A 21259-nucleotide genomic window follows, 5' to 3' on the forward strand; every position below is an offset into this window, starting at 1 on the left:
GTGGGTGGGCCTGCCACGGGAATGTGGAGTTGCCGCCAGCTGGAAACCCCCTGCATGGCCATTGGGAGACCTGGGCACTTCTAAATCAACTAAACAATTTTTTTTATTTCACTAGGTAAGGCCCACTAGCTCTTTTTCAGAAGCGACCTGGCTATCACAAATGATAGCTCAGTGAAGTGGCTTATCACGTGGAAATTTATAGCAGACAAAATACTCTAAATGCGTGATGTTGATTATAAATGTTGGAGGAAAAAATCGGAGGACTCGGAGAAAAATCCATGCGACCATGGGGAGAGAGAGACACGCAAACTCCAAATATACAGCAGGCATCAGGATCGAACCCACGACCTCTTATATATCAGGCGAGGACATTAACATCTCACCACCGCGGTACCCCCCGCCCGACCCCCCATCTGTATATTTGGAGTTTGCGTCTCTCTTTCTGTCCCTGTGGTTGTGTGGATTTTTCTCCGGGTCCTCTGGTTTTTTCCTCCAACATTTAGAATCAACGTAACACGTTTAGGGGGGTGGGTGCGATACCAGTATGGCAGGGAGAAGGATGGTCTCAAACGGACTGGACTTTGGTGATGGCCACGAGCTAATGGGACGTGGAACGTCACTGGGGGGGAAGGAGCCAGAGCTCGTGGAGGAGGTGGACAGATACCGACGAGATATTGTCGGTATCACCTCCACACACAGCATTGAGTAACCTCTGGTGAGAGGCCCCGGGTGGGTGTGGGGATTCTCACAAGCCCCTGGCTGGGTGCTGTTCAACTGGAGTTTATCCCAGTGGATGAGAGGATCGCCTCAATGAGACTTTGGGTCTCAGAAAGGAAAACTCTGACTGCTGTCTGTGATTATGCCGCAAACAGCAGTTCAGAGTATTCGGCCTTCTTGGAGACGTTGGGTGCAGTGCTCGACAGAGTGCCGCCTACCGACTCTTGCCGGGCGACTTCAATGCTCACGTGGGAAACAATGGAGATGCCTGGAGAGGCGTGATTGGAAGGAATGGCCCCCCCGATCAGAACCAGAACGGTGAGATGGTATTGGAATTCTGTGCTAGTCACGGAATGTCAATAACAAACACCATGTACGAACACAAGGATGCTCATAAGTGTACTTGTTACTAGAGCACCTTGGGCCGAAGGCTAATGATTGACTTTATAGTTGTATCATCGGACCTAAGGCCATATGTTCTGGACACTCGGGTGAAGAGAGGGGCAGAGCTGTCAGCTGATCACCACCTGGTGGTTAGTTGGATCCGATGCTTGTGGCACCGACCAGATAGACGTGGACGGCCCCAACGAATAGTGCGCGGTTTTCTGGGAACGTCTGGCGGAAGACCCAGTGAAGAAAGATTTTAACTTCTACCTCTGGGAAAAAGTCTCCTGTACTCCTGGGGAGGTCATGGACATTGAGTTGAAGTGGACGATGTTCAGGACCTCAATGTGGATTCAGCTGCGAAAAGCTGTGGCCTGAAGGAAGTTGGTGCCTGTCATGGCGGCAACCCTAGGACCCGCTGGTGGACACCAGTGGTGAGGGAAGCTGTCAAGTTGGAGAAGGAGGCTTCCTGAGCTATGCTCAATTGAGAGGCACCGGCTTCCCAAGAGGGCGGCAGCTGCAGCAGTCGCTGAAGCGAAAGCCCCGTGGGCTTGGGAGGAGTTTGGAAAGGCCCTGGAGAGGGACTACCGGGCAGCCTCAAAGACTTGCAGGCAAACTATCAGATGCCTTACGAGGAGTCGACGGGACGTGGCCCAGGCTATTTTCAGTAATGGTGGCGTAACATTGACCTCAACTAAGGAGATAGTCGACAGGTGGAAGGAACACTTTGAGGAGCTCCTCAACCTGGCGGACATGCCCTCCTCTCTGGAGGCAGCCCTGGAAACAGCTTGGGGGGGGTCAGACCCATCACGTTTGCTGAAGTCGCTGCGGCAGTCGAGGGCCGCCTTCATAACGGCAAAGCTGTTGGGGTGGACGAGATTCACCCAGAGTTGTTAAAAGGCGCTGAGCAGTGTAGGAGTGTCGTGGTTAACACGCCTCTTCAGTGTTGCATGGAAGGCAGGTACAGTAACTCTGGATTGGCAAAGTGGGGTCGTGGTTCCCATTTTTTTGATAAAGGGGACCAGAAGGTGTGCTCCAACTACAGGGGATCGCTCTCCTCAGCGTCGCAGGTAAAGCCGACGCCGGAGTGCTGGACAGGAGGCTCTGTCCATTGGTCGAGCCTCAGATCCATGAGGAACGATGCGGATCCCATCATGATCGTGCAACAATGGACCGGCTCTTTTCCCTGTTCCAGATATTGGAGGGATCATGGGAGTATGCATCTCCAGTCTACCTCTGCTTTGTAGACTTGGAGAAATCACATGACCGTGTAACCCACAATGTCTTGTAGGAGGTGTTGCGGGAGTATGATGTACTGGTGCCTCTTTTGTGCGCTATCCGGTCCCTCTATTCGCAGAGCGAGAGCCGTGTCCGTATTCTTGGTGTTAAATCAAAGTCGTTCACTGTGGGTGTTGGACTCCGCCAAGGGTGCATCCTGTCTCTACCCCTATTTCTGATTTTCATGGACAGAATATCAAGGCGCAGCCGAGGTATCCAGTACTGGGGTATGGAGGTGGCGTCGCTGCTGTTTGCAGATGACTGTCGTCCTCTTTGCCTCGTCAGTCTGTGATCTCGGCATGCACTTGGACGGTTTGATGCCGAGTGTGAAGCGGCCGGGATGAGGATCAGCACCTCCAAATCTGAGGTCATGGTTCACTCCCAGGAGATGGTAGACTTTCCTCGAAGTACCTTGGGGTCTCTTTCGCAGGTGATGGTAAGATCGGCCGGCGGAGCGGTGCAGCGTCCGCAGTGTTGCGGGCGCTGTACCGTTCCGTGGTAGTGAAGCGGGAGCCGAGTTCTCGAACAAAGCTCGCAGTTTACAGGTCGATCTACGTTCCCACCCTCACCTATGGTCATGATCTGTGGGTAATGATCGAAAGGATGAGATCGCAGGTAAAAGGGGCGAAATGAGGTTTCTCCGCAGGGTTTCCGGGCTCACCACTCTCTGTGATCTGGCGAGGAGTTCGGTAACCCGGGAGAGCCTCGGGGTCGATCCGCTGCTCCTCCGAATCGAGAGGAGCCAGTTGAGGTGGTTCGGGCACCTGGTGAGGATGCCCTCCAGGAGACTCCCCCTGGAACTCTACCGGGCACGTCCTCCTGGGCGAAGACCCCGAGGCTGGCCCAGGATATGCTGGCAGGACTATGTCACCGAGCTGGCCTGGGAACACCTGGGAATTGACCAGGAAGAGTGAGAGTCGTCATCAGGGAAAGGGAGGTCTTAACCGCCCTACTCAACATGCTGCCGCTGCGACCCTTGTCAAGACAAGCAGATTGAGGAACGAACAAACGAATAACACTTTCAGAGTATTTGGCTGCAAAACATTTACACATGATGATAAGCGACTCCGTTGAGCTATCATATGTGATAGCCAGGTCTATATAGCTCAGTGGGCCTTACCTGCTAACAAAGATTTTTTAAATAAAATCTCATGGGAAGTCAAGCAGGAGTTAAGCCTAGTCACAGGAAGTTACATCACTTCCACAATGTGACAGCCAGGCTAAGAGGGTCCAGCCGTGTTTCTGCAGCAGGGGGCGATGATTTTGCTGCTGCTGCTGCTGCTGTGGTTGTGACCGATAGCAATTCCACTGTGAGTGTGAGTTTAGCTATGGGAGGAGGAAACCAGAGAACCCGGAGGAAAACCCACGCGGCACAGGGCGAGAGAATACAAAACTCCACACAGAAGGAGAGAGAGGCACCCAGCCGCCCTACGCCCTGAGACTAAACCTGTCACCCAATCATTTATGATGGCAGCACTCAAGAAATAAAATCATAAATGTGATTTTTTAAAATTCAAAAGTGCTTGTGGTGGCTCAGCAGTTAGCGCGCGCTGTGCTATGAACCCAGTGACCCGAGGTCGATTTCTGCTCACGGCCAACACCAGTCCTAGGCCTCCCCGAGCTTGACTCAAACGCAAATGCGTACCTGGTGTAATGTGAAAACGTCTACACTCGGGAGACAAAGGCAGCCGGGCGTGGTGCAGGCCACCCACCCCCTCGTGTGCCGCGCTGGCCTTCATTAGGTGCTACTCGCAAACTGTACTTCCCCCAACAGTCTGTTAAGGCTACATGGGTGACCTTTGTCTTTCTTGTTCCAGATGAGGAGCTGGGGGGGTCGGTGACTGTGCAGCAGTTTGAGGACAAGGCGAGGGAAGGTGAGACGGGAACCTTGGAGTCCAACCCAGGTGCTCGGAGGTGCTGGCTGATATTCTCTCTTGGATTTTAAACACTAAAACTATAAACTATTCTTATTTTACCAGGTAAGGCCCACTGAGATATAAAGCTCTTTTTCAGAAGTGACCTGGCCACAAATGATAGCTCAACGAAGTGGCTTACCATGAGGAAATTTACATCAGCCACATGGTCTTTACACGTGATGTTGATTCTAAATGTGGAGGGGAAAACCCGGAAGATGCGGAGAAAAATCCACACGACCAAGACGAGAGAGAAAGAGACACCCAAACTGCAAATATACAGCAGGTGTCAGGGTCAGGATCGAACCCACGACCTCCTGCATACTAGGCAAAGGAGTTCACATCTCATAGCCACCGCCGGCCTCTGTAAATGCACAGGAGGTTGTTTGACCATACTTCACCACGCCGGTGAGTGCGGGTTTGGCGAAGGTGGCGGTGTGCGAGGGGGCCCCTAGGAGTGGTTTGCCCGCCGCTCACAATTGGTGTTGGCCACCGTGGCCCGGAATCCATCTCTGGTCGCTGGGTTTGTAGAACTGTGCGCTGACCGCTCCACCACCGCTCCACCCAAACAATTTCCTTGCGCAGCCATCAAGAACCCTTGGCTGACTGCGTATGTGTGCATGAGCGTGTGTGTCGGTGTGTGGTAGAGCGCAAGTGTAGCAGTTCGCGCGCCGTACTACGAACCGGATAACCTGAGTTTGATTCCCGCTCATGGCCAACACCAGTGACGATTATCTGAACTAGGCCTAGGCCTCCCCTAGGTTGATTTAGCCTCAATGAGTATCTAGTGCAGTGAGTAAACATTGCTACTAGGGAGACAAAGGCGGCCGGACATGGTGCTGGTCACCCACCCCCTTGTGTGCCGTGCTGGCCTTCATAGGCGTTCACTAACAGCACTGTCCCAACAATATATTAAGGCTATACAGGGGGTCTTTGTATGCGTGTCTCAGCGCCCTGCCTCTCCACATTTTGATCTGGATCCTCCAGTTTTTCATGCCACATTTAGACTCGGCGTGCATTTTTAGTATTTTAGTTGCTATAAATTTCCACATGATAAGCCACTTCGTTGAGCTATCATCTGTGGTCAGGTCGCATCTGAAAAAGAGATATAGAGCTCAGTGGGCCTCACCTGGTAAAATAAAAATGTATTTATAGTTCGTTCACAGTGACAGTGGCAGCAGCAGCAGCAGCAAGGTAAATCAGGATCTCGATAGCAATGTTGAGGTCTTCTGCTGCTGCTCGCCTTCAGCACAGAGAGAGTTCGTAGTACGGTGCTGCTGTTCGCCATGACAAGATGACTTCAGCACAGAGAGAGTTTGTAGTACGGTGCTGCTGTTCGCCATGACAAGGTGACTTCAGCACAGAGAGAGTTTGTAGTACGGTGCTGCTGTTCGCCATGACAAGATGACTTCAGCACAGAGAGAGTTTGTAGTACGGTGCTGCTGTTCGCCATGACAAGATGACTTCAGCACAGAGAGAGTTTGTAGTACGGTGCTGCTGTTCACCATGACAAGATGACTTCAGCACAGAGAGAGTTTGTAGTACAGTGCTGCTGTTCGCCATGACAAGATGACTTCAGCACAGAGAGAGTTTGTAGTACGGTGCTGCTGTTCACCATGACAAGATGACTTCAGCACAGAGAGAGTTTGTAGTACGGTGCTGCTGTTCACCATGACAAGGTGACTTCAGCACAGAGAGAGTTTGTAGTACGGTGCTGCTGTTCGCCATGACAAGATGACTTCAGCACAGAGAGAGTTCGTAGTACGGTGCTGCTGTTCGCCATGACAAGATGACTTCAGCACAGAGAGTTTGTAGTACGGTGCTGCTGTTCGCCATGACAAGATGACTTCAGCACAGAGAGAGTTTGTAGTACGGTGCTGCTGTTCGCCATGACAAGATGACTTCAGCACAGAGAGAGTTTGTAGTACGGTGCTGCTGTTCGCCATGACAAGATGACTTCAGCACAGAGAGAGTTTGTAGTACGGTGCTGCTGTTCACCATGACAAGATGACTTCAGCACAGAGAGAGTTTGTAGTACAGTGCTGCTGTTCGCCATGACAAGATGACTTCAGCACAGAGAGAGTTTGTAGTACGGTGCTGCTGTTCACCATGACAAGATGACTTCAGCACAGAGAGAGTTTGTAGTACGGTGCTGCTGTTCACCATGACAAGATGACTTCAGCACAGAGAGAGTTTGTAGTACGGTGCTGCTGTTCGCCATGACAAGATGACTTCAGCACAGAGAGAGTTTGTAGTACGGTGCTGCTGTTCGCCATGACAAGGTGACTTCAGCACAGAGAGAGTTTGTAGTACGGTGCTGCTGTTCGCCATGACAAGGTGACTTCAGCACAGAGAGAGTTTGTAGTACGGTGCTGCTGTTCGCCATGACAAGATGACTTCAGCACAGAGAGAGTTCGTAGTACGGTGCTGCTGTTCGCCATGACAAGATGACTTCAGCACAGAGAGAGTTCGTAGTACGGTGCTGCTGTTCGCCATGACAAGATGACTTCAGCACAGAGAGAGTTTGTAGTACAGTGCTGCTGTTCGCCATGACAAGATGACTTCAGCACAGAGAGAGTTTGTAGTACGGTGCTGCTGTTCACCATGACAAGATGACTTCAGCACAGAGAGAGTTTGTAGTACGGTGCTGCTGTTCACCATGACAAGATGACTTCAGCACAGAGAGAGTTTGTAGTACGGTGCTGCTGTTCGCCATGACAAGGTGACTTCAGCACAGAGAGAGTTTGTAGTACGGTGCTGCTGTTCGCCATGACAAGATGACTTCAGCAAAGAGAGAGTTCGTAGTACGGTGCTGCTGTTCGCCATGACAAGATGACTTCAGCACAGAGAGAGTTCGTAGTACGGTGCTGCTGTTCGGCATGACAAGATGACTTCAGCACAGAGAGAGTTTGTAGTACGGTGCTGCTGTTCGCCATGACAAGATGACTTCAGCACAGAGAGAGTTCGTAGTACGGTGCTGCTGTTCGGCATGACAAGATGACTTCAGCACAGAGAGAGTTCGTAGTACGGTGCTGCTGTTCGCCATGACAAGATGACTTCAGCACAGAGAGAGTTCGTAGTACGGTGCTGCTGTTCGCCATGACAAGATGACTTCAGCACAGAGAGAGTTCGTAGTACGGTGCTGCTGTTCGCCATGACAAGATGACTTCAGCACAGAGAGAGTTCGTAGTACGGTGCTGCTGTTCGCCATGACAAGATGACTTCAGCACAGAGAGAGTTCGTAGTACGGTGCTGCTGTTCGCCATGACAAGATGACTTCAGCACAGAGAGAGTTCGTAGTACGGTGCTGCTGTTCGCCATGACAAGGTGACTTCAGCACAGAGAGAGTTCGTAGTACGGTGCTGCTGTTCGCCATGACAAGATGACTTCAGCACAGAGAGAGTTTGTAGTACGGTGCTGCTGTTCACCATGACAAGATGACTTCAGCACAGAGAGAGTTTGTAGTACGGTGCTGCTGTTCACCATGACAAGATGACTTCAGCACAGAGAGAGTTTGTAGTACGGTGCTGCTGTTCGCCATGACAAGGTGACTTCAGCACAGAGAGAGTTCGTAGTACGGTGCTGCTGTTCACCATGACAAGATGACTTCAGCACAGAGAGAGTTCGTAGTACGGTGCTGCTGTTCGCCATGACAAGATGACTTCAGCACAGAGAGAGTTCGTAGTACGGTGCTGCTGTTCGCCATGACAAGATGACTTCAGCACAGAGAGAGTTCGTAGTACGGTGCTGCTGTTCACCATGACAAGATGACTTCAGCACAGAGAGAGTTCGTAGTACGGTGCTGCTGTTCGCCATGACAAGATGACTTCAGCACAGAGAGAGTTCGTAGTACGGTGCTGCTGTTCGCCATGACAAGATGACTTCAGCACAGAGAGAGTTCGTAGTACGGTGCTGCTGTTCACCATGACAAGATGACTTCAGCACAGAGAGAGTTTGTAGTACGGTGCTGCTGTTCGCCATGACAAGATGACTTCAGCACAGAGAGAGTTCGTAGTACGGTGCTGCTGTTCGCCATGACAAGATGACTTCAGCACAGAGAGAGTTCGTAGTACGGTGCTGCTGTTCGCCATGACAAGATGACTTCAGCACAGAGAGAGTTTGTAGTACGGTGCTGCTGTTCGCCATGACAAGGTGACTTCAGCACAGAGAGAGTTCGTAGTACGGTGCTGCTGTTCGCCATGACAAGGTGACTTCAGCACAGAGAGAGTTCGTAGTACGGTGCTGCTGTTCGCCATGACAAGGTGACTTCAGCACAGAGAGAGTTCGTAGTACGGTGCTGCTGTTCGCCATGACAAGATGACTTCAGCACAGAGAGAGTTCGTAGTACGGTGCTGCTGTTCACCATGACAAGATGACTTCAGCACAGAGAGAGTTCGTAGTACGGTGCTGCTGTTCGCCATGACAAGATGACTTCAGCACAGAGAGAGTTCGTAGTACGGTGCTGCTGTTCGCCATGACAAGATGACTTCAGCACAGAGAGAGTTCGTAGTACTGTGCTGCTGTTCACCATGACAAGATGACTTCAGCACAGAGAGAGTTCGTAGTACGGTGCTGCTGTTCGCCATGACAAGATGACTTCAGCACAGAGAGAGTTCGTAGTACGGTGCTGCTGTTCGCCATGACAAGATGACTTCAGCACAGAGAGAGTTCGTAGTACGGTGCTGCTGTTCACCATGACAAGATGACTTCAGCACAGAGAGAGTTCGTAGTACGGTGCTGCTGTTCGCCATGACAAGATGACTTCAGCACAGAGAGAGTTCGTAGTACGGTGCTGCTGTTCGCCATGACAAGATGACTTCAGCACAGAGAGAGTTCGTAGTACGGTGCTGCTGTTCGCCATGACAAGATGACTTCAGCACAGAGAGAGTTCGTAGTACGGTGCTGCTGTTCGCCATGACAAGATGACTTCAGCACAGAGAGAGTTTGTAGTACGGTGCTGCTGTTCGCCATGACAAGATGACTTCAGCACAGAGAGAGTTCGTAGTACGGTGCTGCTGTTCACCATGACAAGATGACTTCAGCACAGAGAGAGTTCGTAGTACGGTGCTGCTGTTCGCCATGACAAGATGACTTCAGCACAGAGAGAGTTCGTAGTACGGTGCTGCTGTTCGCCATGACAAGATGACTTCAGCACAGAGAGAGTTCGTAGTACGGTGCTGCTGTTCGCCATGACAAGATGACTTCAGCACAGAGAGAGTTCGTAGTACGGTGCTGCTGTTCACCATGACAAGATGACTTCAGCACAGAGAGAGTTCGTAGTACGGTGCTGCTGTTCGCCATGACAAGATGACTTTAGCACAGAGAGAGTTCGTAGTACGGTGCTGCTGTTCGCCATGACAAGATGACTTCAGCACAGAGAGAGTTTGTAGTACGGTGCTGCTGTTCGCCATGACAAGATGACTTCAGCACAGAGAGAGTTCGTAGTACGGTGCTGCTGTTCGCCATGACAAGATGACTTCAGCACAGAGAGAGTTCGTAGTACGGTGCTGCTGTTCGCCATGACAAGATGACTTCAGCACAGAGAGAGTTTGTAGTACGGTGCTGCTGTTCGCCATGACAAGATGACTTCAGCACAGAGAGAGTTTGTAGTACGGTGCTGCTGTTCGCCATGACAAGGTGACTTCAGCACAGAGAGAGTTCGTAGTACGGTCCTGCTGTTCCTCCTCCATTGAAGGTGCGCAGACCACAGTGATTTAATTATTCATCCATAATGCAGGTCTTTTTGGGTTAGATCGCGTAAATATAAATGTGTCGTGAAACCCGCCACTACCCGACACAACCAATTAGTAAGGTTTGTCACGTAAACAGAACATGCCAATTAGTGTTCAGTCGGCTACACCAGGGTCTGATTTTGCATGTGCCCCCCACCTCCCCCCACCTCCCCCCACCCCATCCCAGTGTGTGGGGCCCCAGATGATTGGGCGGAGCAGCAGCCCTTCCTGTGCCTGGACCTCACGTACATCTCCACGCTACTTCAGCACGGCTTTGGCTTCCAGCCTGACTCAACCCTCATGGTGAGCGGAGGACTCCGTGTGCCATGACCCAGTGGAACACCCGTTCAATCCCTGCAGATCACCACCATGACCATTGCTACCACCACCACCACTAGCAAAGCCACCGCCAACACCACCACCCACACCATCGCCATCACCACCACCAACACCACACGCCATCGCCACCACTACTACCATCAACAACACCACCACAACCAACACCACTACCAATACCATTATCACCAATGCTATCACTTCCAACACCACCACCACTACCATCAACACCACCACCATCATTATCAACACTAATCCAATATCCGCCATTCACCACTAAGTGACGGTGACGTCACCACGGTGCCTGTGCCAGGCCAGGTGCACATCAACACCACCACCATCATCATCAACACCACTACCATCATCAACACCAACACCACCACTATCACCGCCACCATCACTAACGCCACCATTGTCTATAAGCTATGAAGTCTGTTGGTTATTTGTTTAGACACTGCCCCCCCAACGGCCCAGAACTTAAAGTGGCCAGCAACACACAACACTATTGAAGGAGTCTCCCTCCTCTTGTTGTGTGTGGCATAGGGAGGGGGGTGCAGGGGAGGAGGAGGAGTGATAGAGACGCGTTAGGCTGGTACGGTGGTAACGCTCGCCGCTCCTCACAGCAATAAGGAACCTAGGTTTGATCCCCAACTCTGGTGCCTCTCTGTGAGTGGAATCTACATTCCCTCCCCCTGTTCTGTATGGGTTTCCTTCAGGTCTCCGATTTCCTCATCCCATAGCTAAACCCACACAGTGTAGCTGGTATCTGTGGGACATGTTTTTTTTATCTATTTGGTGTTTGAATATCTTAACAACTGTTTTATTACCAGAAAGGGTAACACCTATTATTATTGTTTCATTAGTGTAACAAGTATTGAACGACCTCGCCTGGTATACAGGAGGTCGTGGTTTCGATCCTGACCCTGACACCTGTGTAGCTTTCTTGTCTCTCTCTCCATGGTCGTGTGGATTTTTCTCTGGGTCCTCTGGTTCTTCCCTTCACATTTATAATCAACATCCGTTTAGAGGATTTGGCTGCTACTCTAGAATGTCCACTAAAGAGACTTCACTGTGCTATAATCTGTGGCTAGTTCGCTTCTGAAAAAAGGGCTCTATAGTTCAGTGGGCCTTGCCTGGTAAAATAAAAAAAATTGTTTATAGTTGTATAGTGTATGCACAGCAGCAGCAACTGAAGAAACATCGCCCCACTACTGCAAAAACCCTGGCAGGACCAATGGCAGAGCCAGAATTCTCAGGTAGGGGGGCAACCCCTCCAGCAATGAAAAATTATAGAGGAGTTGTTAGTAAGTAAGGACTTGTCCCTTGCTTTTTATTCGACGCGTGTGCGGCAATGGCGCAGCCATCGAGCGAGGGTCGAATTCGAAACGTGCCTTCGGGAAAGTCGGGGACTGTATACGCAACTGAGCACAACTCTGCGAGTCATTTATAACTGCTTTGCCACTACTTATTGCCAATTATGGACTCAGACTATTGTCCTATCATCTCATAGAGTCCCTGGCACGTAATAATATGCTACACAGTGGCAGTGGGGGTCGCAAAATGCCGATTTATTACTAACTCGCTTTACTACCCGGCTTCGCCCGGGACTTGGATTCACGACGCCCGGCCGCCTTTGTCTACCCAGTGGCGATGTTCACACACCACACCAGTTACTCGTTTGAGGCTGAGTCGACCTAGGGGAGGCCCAGGACCGGTTCAAATAATCGTCACCAGTGGTGGCCGTGAGCGGAAATCGAACTCGGGTCGCCGGGTTCGTAGTGCAGCGCGCTAAGCACATGACAGATGTGACGTCACAGCTCACTTGCCATGCAAAAAATCTCTGCATTATTGAGCTCCCCCCCCCCCAAAAAAATACAAAAGTCTATTTCTTTTTTATTTTTGCATGGTGTACAGTCTGGAAAGTACCCACATGGCAAATTTCAAGTTTGTTGCATGTCGGGAAGTATGCTAAACATTTTGAACAGACACACCCCCCCCCCCCCACTGGCTCTGCCAGTGGGCAGGACCCTCTTTAAAATGAGCATCGACACTCGGTAAATGAGGCGCGTTTCCTCACCGAGTGTGGCTACGAGAGCTGCGCTGGACGAGTTCGACTCCTGCATGGGCCACTCCGTGCACCGGCCCCAGGAGCTGGGGTCGCACTCCTTCTACGCCTTCTCCTACTACTACGACCGCGCCGTCGACAGCGGCCTAGTCGGTGGGTGGGCCTGCCACGGGAATGTGGAGTTGCCGCCAGCTGAAAACCCCCCGCATGGCCATTGGGAGACCTGGGCACTTCTAAATAAACTTAACATTTTTTTATTTTACCAGATAAGGCTACTGAGCTACGTAGCGCTTTCACAGAAGCGACCTGGCCATCACAAATAATAACTCAACGAAGTGGCTTATAGTCGTGTGGAAATTTATAGCAGCCAAAATACGATAAACTAATGTTTGTGTGGAGGGGAAAAAAAACGGATGATCCGGAGAAAATCCACGTGACAACAGGGAGAGAGAAATGCAAACCCCAAATATACAGCAGGCGTTAGGGTTCGGATCAAATCCACAACCTCCTGCACACCAGGTGAGGGAGTTAACATCTCGCTCACCACGTCTCCGCAGCTGTCGAAAAAGGTGGGCGGCGTGGAGACGGGCTGGGCTCTGGGAGCCGCCTTCCGTGACCTTGCCGAGATGCAGGGCGAGCAGTGAGCCTGACGCAGGCTCCCGCGGTCAGCACCCGGCCCGTTACTTCACTTCACCCGGCCCCGCAGATGATGCGGGGGGGGCGGGGGCGAGGGGGGTGGTGGACACGCAGACATGGCCCCAGCGGCGACGCATTTGGCACTCGTTGTTGTGGAGGTTCGCGGTTCGAAGCCGCCGGGCAGTCCTGGTTAACATTGCGGTGTGTGTATGTGTGTATGTAATGTTGAACTTATTTTGCACCGTACATAGGCAACCATGCTAATCGGAAGTACGGGGGAAGGACAACACACTCAACAGAAAAAGCACCCAATTCGAAAAACGTGCACCGGGCCATCATGTACCGGCATCACGGTCTGGATTTGATCAAATTTGTTGCAGGTTTCACCGCAAATGGAATGGAGTGGGAACACTCGCACAAGGCAACATCACTCCCCGCTCTGAAACTACCACAGGCCGTATCTGTGAAACGCAGGCACGGCCTACGCGATAGGAATGATGGCGCCGATACAACGTGCACTCCAGGGACGTGCGGTCAGGGGAGGCAGGGGAGGCAGAGCCTCACCTGTCATACTCCAATAGCTGTTACGAAAAGTTAAAGAAAAGAATAATCAAATCAAATATTATTTAGTATTGCTATTGACGTAATTTTCGCCCTTGTCGCCTAAGAAGACGAACGATAAATCCACTTCTTTACTGAGGGCAAATGTTTACGTGGGGAATTGCCATGAGTGTGCGTGACCGGTCTGTGAATTGTCAGTTTGTTATTCAGGACCTCGGAAATTATCTTTTAAACACAACCGTGACAAAATGTGACGTTTTTCTTTTATCGGTGTCAATCCTTTCTAAACTTGAAAAGTGTAAGTTAGTGCTTAAATGAAGATTGCAGTGTTGCTATGAATGAAGGTTTCGGTTAAGCGGGCCTGTGGTGGTGCTGGTGGCTATGCATGTGGCTGCCTGTAAGTCAGTCCTGTGGAGGCAGCAGCAGCAGCGAGGGTTGGTGGATCACCGCACAGATGGGTTGTGGAACTCTCTACTATCTGTGGGTGGGCGAATCTCCATCTGTTCCAACTCCCCGTGGTTGTTGAGGAGGAGCTGCTGTACTGGGCTTGCCAGGAGAAGGTGGTACAGTACCTGTTCCATCTGTATTGGATAGAGTGTTTCACTCACGTGGGCATTCCCCGGGCCCTCCGGTCTCTTCCCACATTTTAGCATTCGTTAATTGGCCGATGACAACTTCATAAACAGAGGATGGCAGAGCTTGGGCAATTGTGAAGCGCCAGTTGACAGCGTGGTTTCTGCCTTCCCACACCTCATCTGTAGCTCCTCCACCTCACGCCTCCCGAGTTGTCGGCTCTCTACGAGAGCGATGAGCTGCACAGCGTTACAAGTTGCAATGATTATTATTGTTATGATTCGTAAGTGACGATTTTCGTAAGCGACTAGTTGACTCTCAGCATCGTGGTGAAATTATTTACGGTGAATTAAAAGAAAATTGTTTCCGTGCTTCGTGAGACATTAAACGGATGTTGTTGGCGCCCACGTCGTGAATATTACTCCCCACAGGTGTGTGAGCGACAGTCTTTTGCCCAGGATGCCAGACCGTCAATCGGTCGGGCGTGCCATCGTAGCGCTGTTGTGTCATACTGAAATGTTGGTGTGACATCTACGCAATAATGATCGAGTATGATCATTATTACGTAGATGTGGCGAGGTGTTAACTACCTCACCTGGTATACAGGAGGTTGTGGGTTCCATCCCGACCCTGACGCCTGGATATTTGTAGTTTGCATGTTCTCCCCAATGGTCGTATGGATTTTTCTCCAGGTCCTCCGGTTTTTCCCTCTACATTTAGAATCATCCGTTGAGAATATTTGGCTGCAATAAATGTCCACATAATAAGCCACTTCATTGGGCTATCATTTGTGGCCAGGTCGCCTTCCCTGGTAAAATTAAAAATGGTATAGTTTAGAGTACAATTGGCGCTGTCGTTCTTATAGCATCGGGCTATTGCATAGGAAGGTGCTGCTGTGTTTCATCGCCATGGTATGCAGTCGTGTTAAAAGCTGGGGGGATGCTGCTGCTGCTGTGTGATTTGGCTCAGAGGCACTCCCAGTGGCAGCTGTCCCGGTATTGCACAAGACGATCATCACGTAGTGCGCAGGAGTTTCACAGGAGGGGGCGACGCAGCTGCTATGTGGTCTCGCCTAAAGCAGGGTTGGGCAACAAAAATAACAAGAAGAATATTTTAAGAGCCGCAATGGATGTGATCCTTAAAGATGCGCATGTGTCTCTGGAGCCACAGGCTGCCGACTCCTGGCCTAGGGACACCTCCAGTGGAAACTGCCCCTTCCTGTGTGGAACAAGGCGATCACCACCGTAGCAAGTTCACAGTGTGTCACAGTAGGGGGCGTTGCTACTGTTTTGTATGTGTGATCTCAATTGGCTTTTGGACCGTAACACCGGCACACAATGGGCTATCTCAGCGGTCGGGAACCTATGGCTCGCGAGCCATATATGGCTCTTCCGGTGACGGCATATGGCTCCCAGACAATTTTGAGTTGAAAAAAATAATAATAAAAAAAATCAGTTTGGAACTGATTTTAAAATACTTGTGATATTGCTTAATAATACTGTGTCATTTTAAAGTAAACAGAAATTAGTTTTGAAGATAAAATTTCTCGGGTCACGGATCCCGTGACCAGAAGTCGCATTAAAAGTAAGACATATTTAATTTATTATACGTTAAAAATACTATATGGCTCTCAATGAAATATATTTAGAAATATTTGGCTTTTATGGCTCTCCCAGTCAAAAAGGTTCCCGACCCCTGGGCTATCTGTTTGCAAGGGGATATTTAGCGTCCGCCACGAAGTATTAACCAGGGCGTCCTACCAGTGTCGAACCACGAACCTCTGCAGCAACAATTCGTCAGCGAAAACAAACAAAAAAACTCCGTCGTGTCTCCAGTATCCGACACGATGAATGGACGGCTTGAAGGAGCAATAGAGAGATTATCCGTGCGTCGATTGTCTGGGTTGTCGATTATCTTGTTCTTGCGTAACAACGCGCACTCATCGTGTTCACGCTGGTGCCAGGCACGCAGTAGCGAGATGTTATCTCCCTTGCCGGGTCAACTGGAGGTCGTGGGTTTGATCCTGACCCTGCCTACTGTATATTTGGAGTTTGTGTGTGTGCCTCTCTCCCCCCGTGGTCACGTGGATATCTCTCTGGGTCCTCCAGTTTTTCCCTCCACATTTAGAATTAACATCACGCGTTTAGAGTATTTGGCTGCGATACATTTCCACGCGATAATCCACTTCATATTCTTTGGGTCTTTCGGTAAAGTCACGTCGATAGGTTCAAAGAAAATAACAAAACACTACAATGTTTCGATCGCAACACAAGCGGTCGTCATCAGGAAAGGGGGTTAGTTTCTAAAGGCAAACTGTTTATAAATGTTTAAAATGGGCGTAGCTCAAATGTCAGCAGCATGGGCGGCGACCGCGATGGTGCGTTTCCACCAATAAAGGGCTGCCAGGTAAAAATTAGCATGTTGATGTAAGATCGCAGAGCCGCCACCACGAGGTCGGCGCGCGAAGGTGGCTATGTTGGTGTGACCCCTGCTATGTGTAGTGGGTTCGAATTAGGTGCACACACACGCAGCTTGGAGGCAACACTATTTATTAAACGGTAAGTAATATAACACTGTACATGAGTTGGTGACCACCTTCCTCAACTCACTAACACTCTGGAACGCGACACAGACTGGACCAGGCAGGCAATGGCCTGCCTGGCCCAGGACGACGACTCGGGACTTGACGACCGATGATGTCTTCACTTCGGAGTACAGTACAACAGCCTCCCTCCGCATTCACACCACGCTTATATCTGCTTTGGCGTGGCCGGCTCTGCCCAGGCCACGCCTCCCTTCCCAGGCCACGCCTCCCTTCCCCCACCTCTGGGAAGGTCCGGATCCCTCCACCACGTGACCCCCCAGCCACCCCCTTGGGGCCCCCAGCCCTCGTACGGGCCGACACAGTAGTGACCGTTCTATGTCACTACATATGTATGGCAAGGTGATGGTTTTGATTGGGTCCTCAGATGGTTCTTTTCCCAACGGTTGGGGTGATAGCTTTACGGATTGTGTCGTCTGAATATCCATTCATCTTGAGAGCTTGGTGTACGTGTTCCAGTTCACTAACAGCTGCCCCGCCTTTGCTGCCCATTTTAAAGATTTATAAACATATTCTAGGGTCTTTCGGTAAAGTCACGTAGATAGGTTAAAAGAAAATAACAACAGTTTTCTTTTAGAAACTAACCCCCTTTCCTGATGACCGTTTGTGTAGCGATCGAAACGTAGTTTTTTGTTATTTTCTTTGAACCTATCTTGTGTGACTTCATAAAAAGACCCAACGAATATTAATTCCTGCAGTCACGAAAGCTTTATGTCAAGATATAATCCACTTTGTTGAGATATCATTTGTAGACAGGTTGTTTCTAAACAGAGATGTAGAGCTCTGTGGACCTCGCCTGTTTCTTATCAGCTGTTCACACGCCATGGGTGGCCATGATGAGAATCACATTTCAAAAAATTATTCCCGATGACCCAATTTTGTAAATAGGCATGTGAACAGGACCCTGCGGGGTGGGCTGGTAGGAACGAATAACCAAAGAATATAAACAATGTATTATTACACTTGTTAAGCCAGGAAAGCCCCACTGAGTTAAAAGGTTTTTGTAGGGTCCTGCCAAGTGTTTGCAGTAGGGGGCGTTGTTGCTACCAGGATAGCGTCACTGAGTCTAAAGGTTTTTGTAGGGTCATGCCAAGTGTTTGCAGTAGGGGGCGATGTTGATACACGGACGGACGGACGGACGGACGGACGGACAAATGGACGGACGATATAATCTATTGGTGTCTGGTCCACTTCGTTCTTACCAGTAATAGTTACACTATTCATAGCTATTAACAGACAACCCCTTCAATCGTCTTCCCTTCAATAGCTTACAACAAATGTATCAGCCACACTGAATATTGCATGGAGAGAGATGCAGTTATATTGTGTATTTTGAACTTATTTCGCACAGTACGTAGCCAACCGTGTTAATGGGAGGTGCGTGGGAAAGACAACTAAACACAAAAATCCGTTTTTAAAAATGAGTTTTCAATCTAGATCCAATGTGGAGGTCTTCTACTGCTCGCCACGACGAGGGAGAGAGGGTTCGTGTCGTTTTGTTGTTCTTCCTCCCAGTCGCCCCCCCACCACTCCGGTGGAAGAGTACAGACCACAGTGGGTTCACTGTGCGGTCCATGGTGTGGGTTACATGGCCACAGTCTTCGTACTGTGGCTTGGGAATTGAACTTGGGTCCCCGGGTTCGTAGCGCAGCGCGCTAACAGCTACACTACCGCTCCCCACGCATCCACCTGCCCAACCACACGTCTCTAGCCCGAGGTCCCCTAACCCGAACACCAATGATACCAGCGTGATGCATGACAGATGAGCGCAGAGCCGCGCATTTCGTCGCAACGTGCCAACCTCGCCCCACCATCAGCCCCCACTTATATTCGTCATCGTACATGATCTCTCCACTGCCGGATGAAGGCTTCCCGAAATCGTTGCTATCTCTCACGCACCCGTAAAGTCCCCCCCACCATTCCCACCTAAACGTGAACTTAACCACGTGGTCACCACCTCCATCCTCGTCCCCCCCACCCCACGAAACGTGAACTTAATCGCGTGACTTTACCGAAAGAACCGAAGAGTAATTCCTGCAATCTTGATGTGAAGCTTTCGTGATTGCAGGAATCCATAACTCTTTGGTTCTTTCGGTAAAGTCACGTAGTTAGAAATCAAACAAATCACAAGATCCAGGTCCGATTCAATACAATACACAAATTCCGTGATCTAATCCCATCTGTGAAGGATGTCATTCCTGACATGCAATATCCTGGAGTTTACAAACTGAGTTGTACCTGCGGTGGCATATTCTTAGGTTTTTTCGGTAAAGTCACGTAGGTAAAAAAAACATTAAAAAGTAAAATAAAATAAAATTTTATTTTATTTTACTTTTTAATGTTTTTTACCTACGTGACTTTACCGAAAAAACCTAAGAATATGAATCATTGCAGTCACGAAAGCTTCAAATCTAGAACCTGCGGTGGCAGTTACATTGGGGAAACGAAATGACACGTCTCAGACCGTGTCCGCGAACACAAGGCAGATCTGAAACACGGCAGAACCAATACCTCTGCCGTAGCTGACCATTGTTATAACGCTGTGGGCTCACATGATATTGTTTTTTCCGAGACCAAGGTACTCTGCAAACCTTCGGGCTACTATCAAAGGTTTGTTCATGAAGCCATCCAGATACAGGTAGTCCCCCAGTTACGATGGTCCGACTTACGATATTTCGATCTTACGATGGCGAAATGACAAAATCGCCATCAACAACCTAACATCGTTCAAGTATGCAGACGACGGACAGAATGTTGGTGAGTATACAGCACAATATGATACGTCACGATACGTTCAATGCATATTAAGTTTTTATAGCAGATAGGATTGTTTCCTGAAAAAACTTTCTATTAAATTGCAGTTCATATAGGTAAGCTAAGAATTTACCTTGTTTTTTTACTTTACATTTTACTGTGCAATACAGTATTGTAATTAATAAATACATACGGTATATAGTTTATACAATACGGTACTGTAAATTGCTCTGTTGTGCTAAATTATCACCATTCTTTAAGACTCCTGGGTAGGCGAGGCCATCTTCGACTTACGCTATTTTGACTTACGATGGCGTCGTCGTGACGCATCTCCATCGTAAGTAGAGGACTAGCTGTATATAAACAGAGACATGACCTAAACCGAGAAGATGGATACAAATTGAGCAATCATTGGAAGGATGTTATTAACCAGGTAAAACCCTAACTGCTTTATGGTCGTGTCCATCATATCTGGCGGGTACTACTACAGCGAGTCTCATTTGCCGAGTTACCCCCCCCTCCCCACGTCCCCCCCCCAGCCCCACGTCCCCCAGCCCCACGTCCCCCCCCCAGCCCCACGTCCCCCCCCCCAGCCCCACGTCCCCCCCCCCCAGCCCCACGTCCCCCCCCCCCCAGCCCCACGTCCCCCCCCCCCCCAGCCCCACGTCCCCCCCCGCCCCACCCCCCCCCCCCCACGTCCCCCCCCCCCACGTCCCCCCCCCCACGTCCCCCCCCCCCACGTCCCCCCCCCCACGTCCCCCCCCCCACGTCCCCCCCCCCACGTCCCCCCCCCCACGTCCCCCCCCCATGTCCCCCCCCCCCACGTCCCCCCCCCATGTCCCCCCCCCCACGTCCCCCCCCCCCCCACGTCCCCCCCCCCATGTCCCCCCCCCCCAGCCCCACGTCCCCTCTCCCCCGAGCGCTCACGCAGCGCCCCCCCCCTCTCTTGCCCCTCCCCCCTTTCTTACCTATATAACCTCTTGCCACGGCAGCTCTCTCTCCCACTTCAGCAATGTGTTCTTGCTGTGGGTTTCCCACCTGATGGTGATGATGGTTGCTTGCAGTGGCGGCTCCTGCAAAATCTCTCAGGGGGGGCAAATGTCTGGATGATTGATAAGGATAAGGTCCACCCATGCAATGGATAAATTAACAGCTTAAGCATGTAAAGGCAACTTCACTTCTTTAATATTAATGAAAAATAAAGTGACTCTTACAATACATCTTGTTTGTTTCTATACTCACTATTCTTACAATCCACTCAAGTTTATTTTATCAAAGATTCCACTAGGTGGCGACAAATTATATTGTTGGATGAAACGTGCTTACGTTTGATGACGTAAGCATGTTAGTGCAAGCCCTCCCGGAAGCCATAGATAATGCATTGCAGCGCCCCCCGGTCGAAAAAAAACATCTTTGAATGTAAGTCTATGGGGCCACTCGGGGCGATTCTCAGCCGGAGTGAAATCGCCCAAAAAGAGGCGGTACTCCACAGAACGTGACATGACGCTGATTGGACTATATCTAGAGGCTGACAGTGACGACTCGCGTGACTCTGTGGTTGAATGACATTGGTGGTGCGTCGCCCAATCGCCCTAATGAAGAAACCGCCCCTGCTTGTGTTGCAATCGAAATGTCGAGATTTGTTTTGTTTCTAATTCCTGCAGTCACGAAAGCTTCGAATCTCGTTTTAATCACGTGGCCACCACCT

General features: G+C 50.2%; 1 protein-coding gene across 1 annotated transcript; it reads left to right on the forward strand.

The window, feature by feature from the left end:
- Nucleotides 1–601: 601 nt before the first annotated feature.
- On the forward strand, nucleotides 602–18727 carry LOC133356200 (ectonucleoside triphosphate diphosphohydrolase 5-like). Its single transcript, XM_061573579.1, has 4 exons — nucleotides 602–680; nucleotides 4197–4253; nucleotides 10212–10327; nucleotides 12983–18727. The coding sequence occupies exons 1-4, from the start codon at nucleotides 602–604 to the stop codon at nucleotides 13067–13069; spliced, it is 339 nt and encodes a 112-aa protein (XP_061429563.1). The 3' UTR covers nucleotides 13070–18727.
- The last annotated feature ends 2532 nt before the right edge of the window (nucleotides 18728–21259 follow it).

The sequence above is a fragment of the Lethenteron reissneri genome, chromosome 53 (genome assembly GCF_015708825.2).
Source record: "Lethenteron reissneri isolate LAM-NWPU_2019-01 chromosome 53, ASM1570882v1, whole genome shotgun sequence".
Taxonomy (NCBI): domain Eukaryota; kingdom Metazoa; phylum Chordata; class Hyperoartia; order Petromyzontiformes; family Petromyzontidae; genus Lethenteron; species Lethenteron reissneri.

Coding starts and splice junctions, on each gene's coding strand:
- LOC133356200 (XM_061573579.1), top strand. CDS start 602: ATGGGACGTGGAACGTCACTGGGGGGGAAGGAGCCAGAGCTCGTGGAG. Junction 4,254..10,211: donor TGAGGACAAGGCGAGGGAAG/GTGAGACGGGAA, acceptor ACCCCATCCCAG/TGTGTGGGGCCCCAGATGAT. Junction 10,328..12,982: donor AGCCTGACTCAACCCTCATG/GTGAGCGGAGGA, acceptor ACGTCTCCGCAG/CTGTCGAAAAAGGTGGGCGG.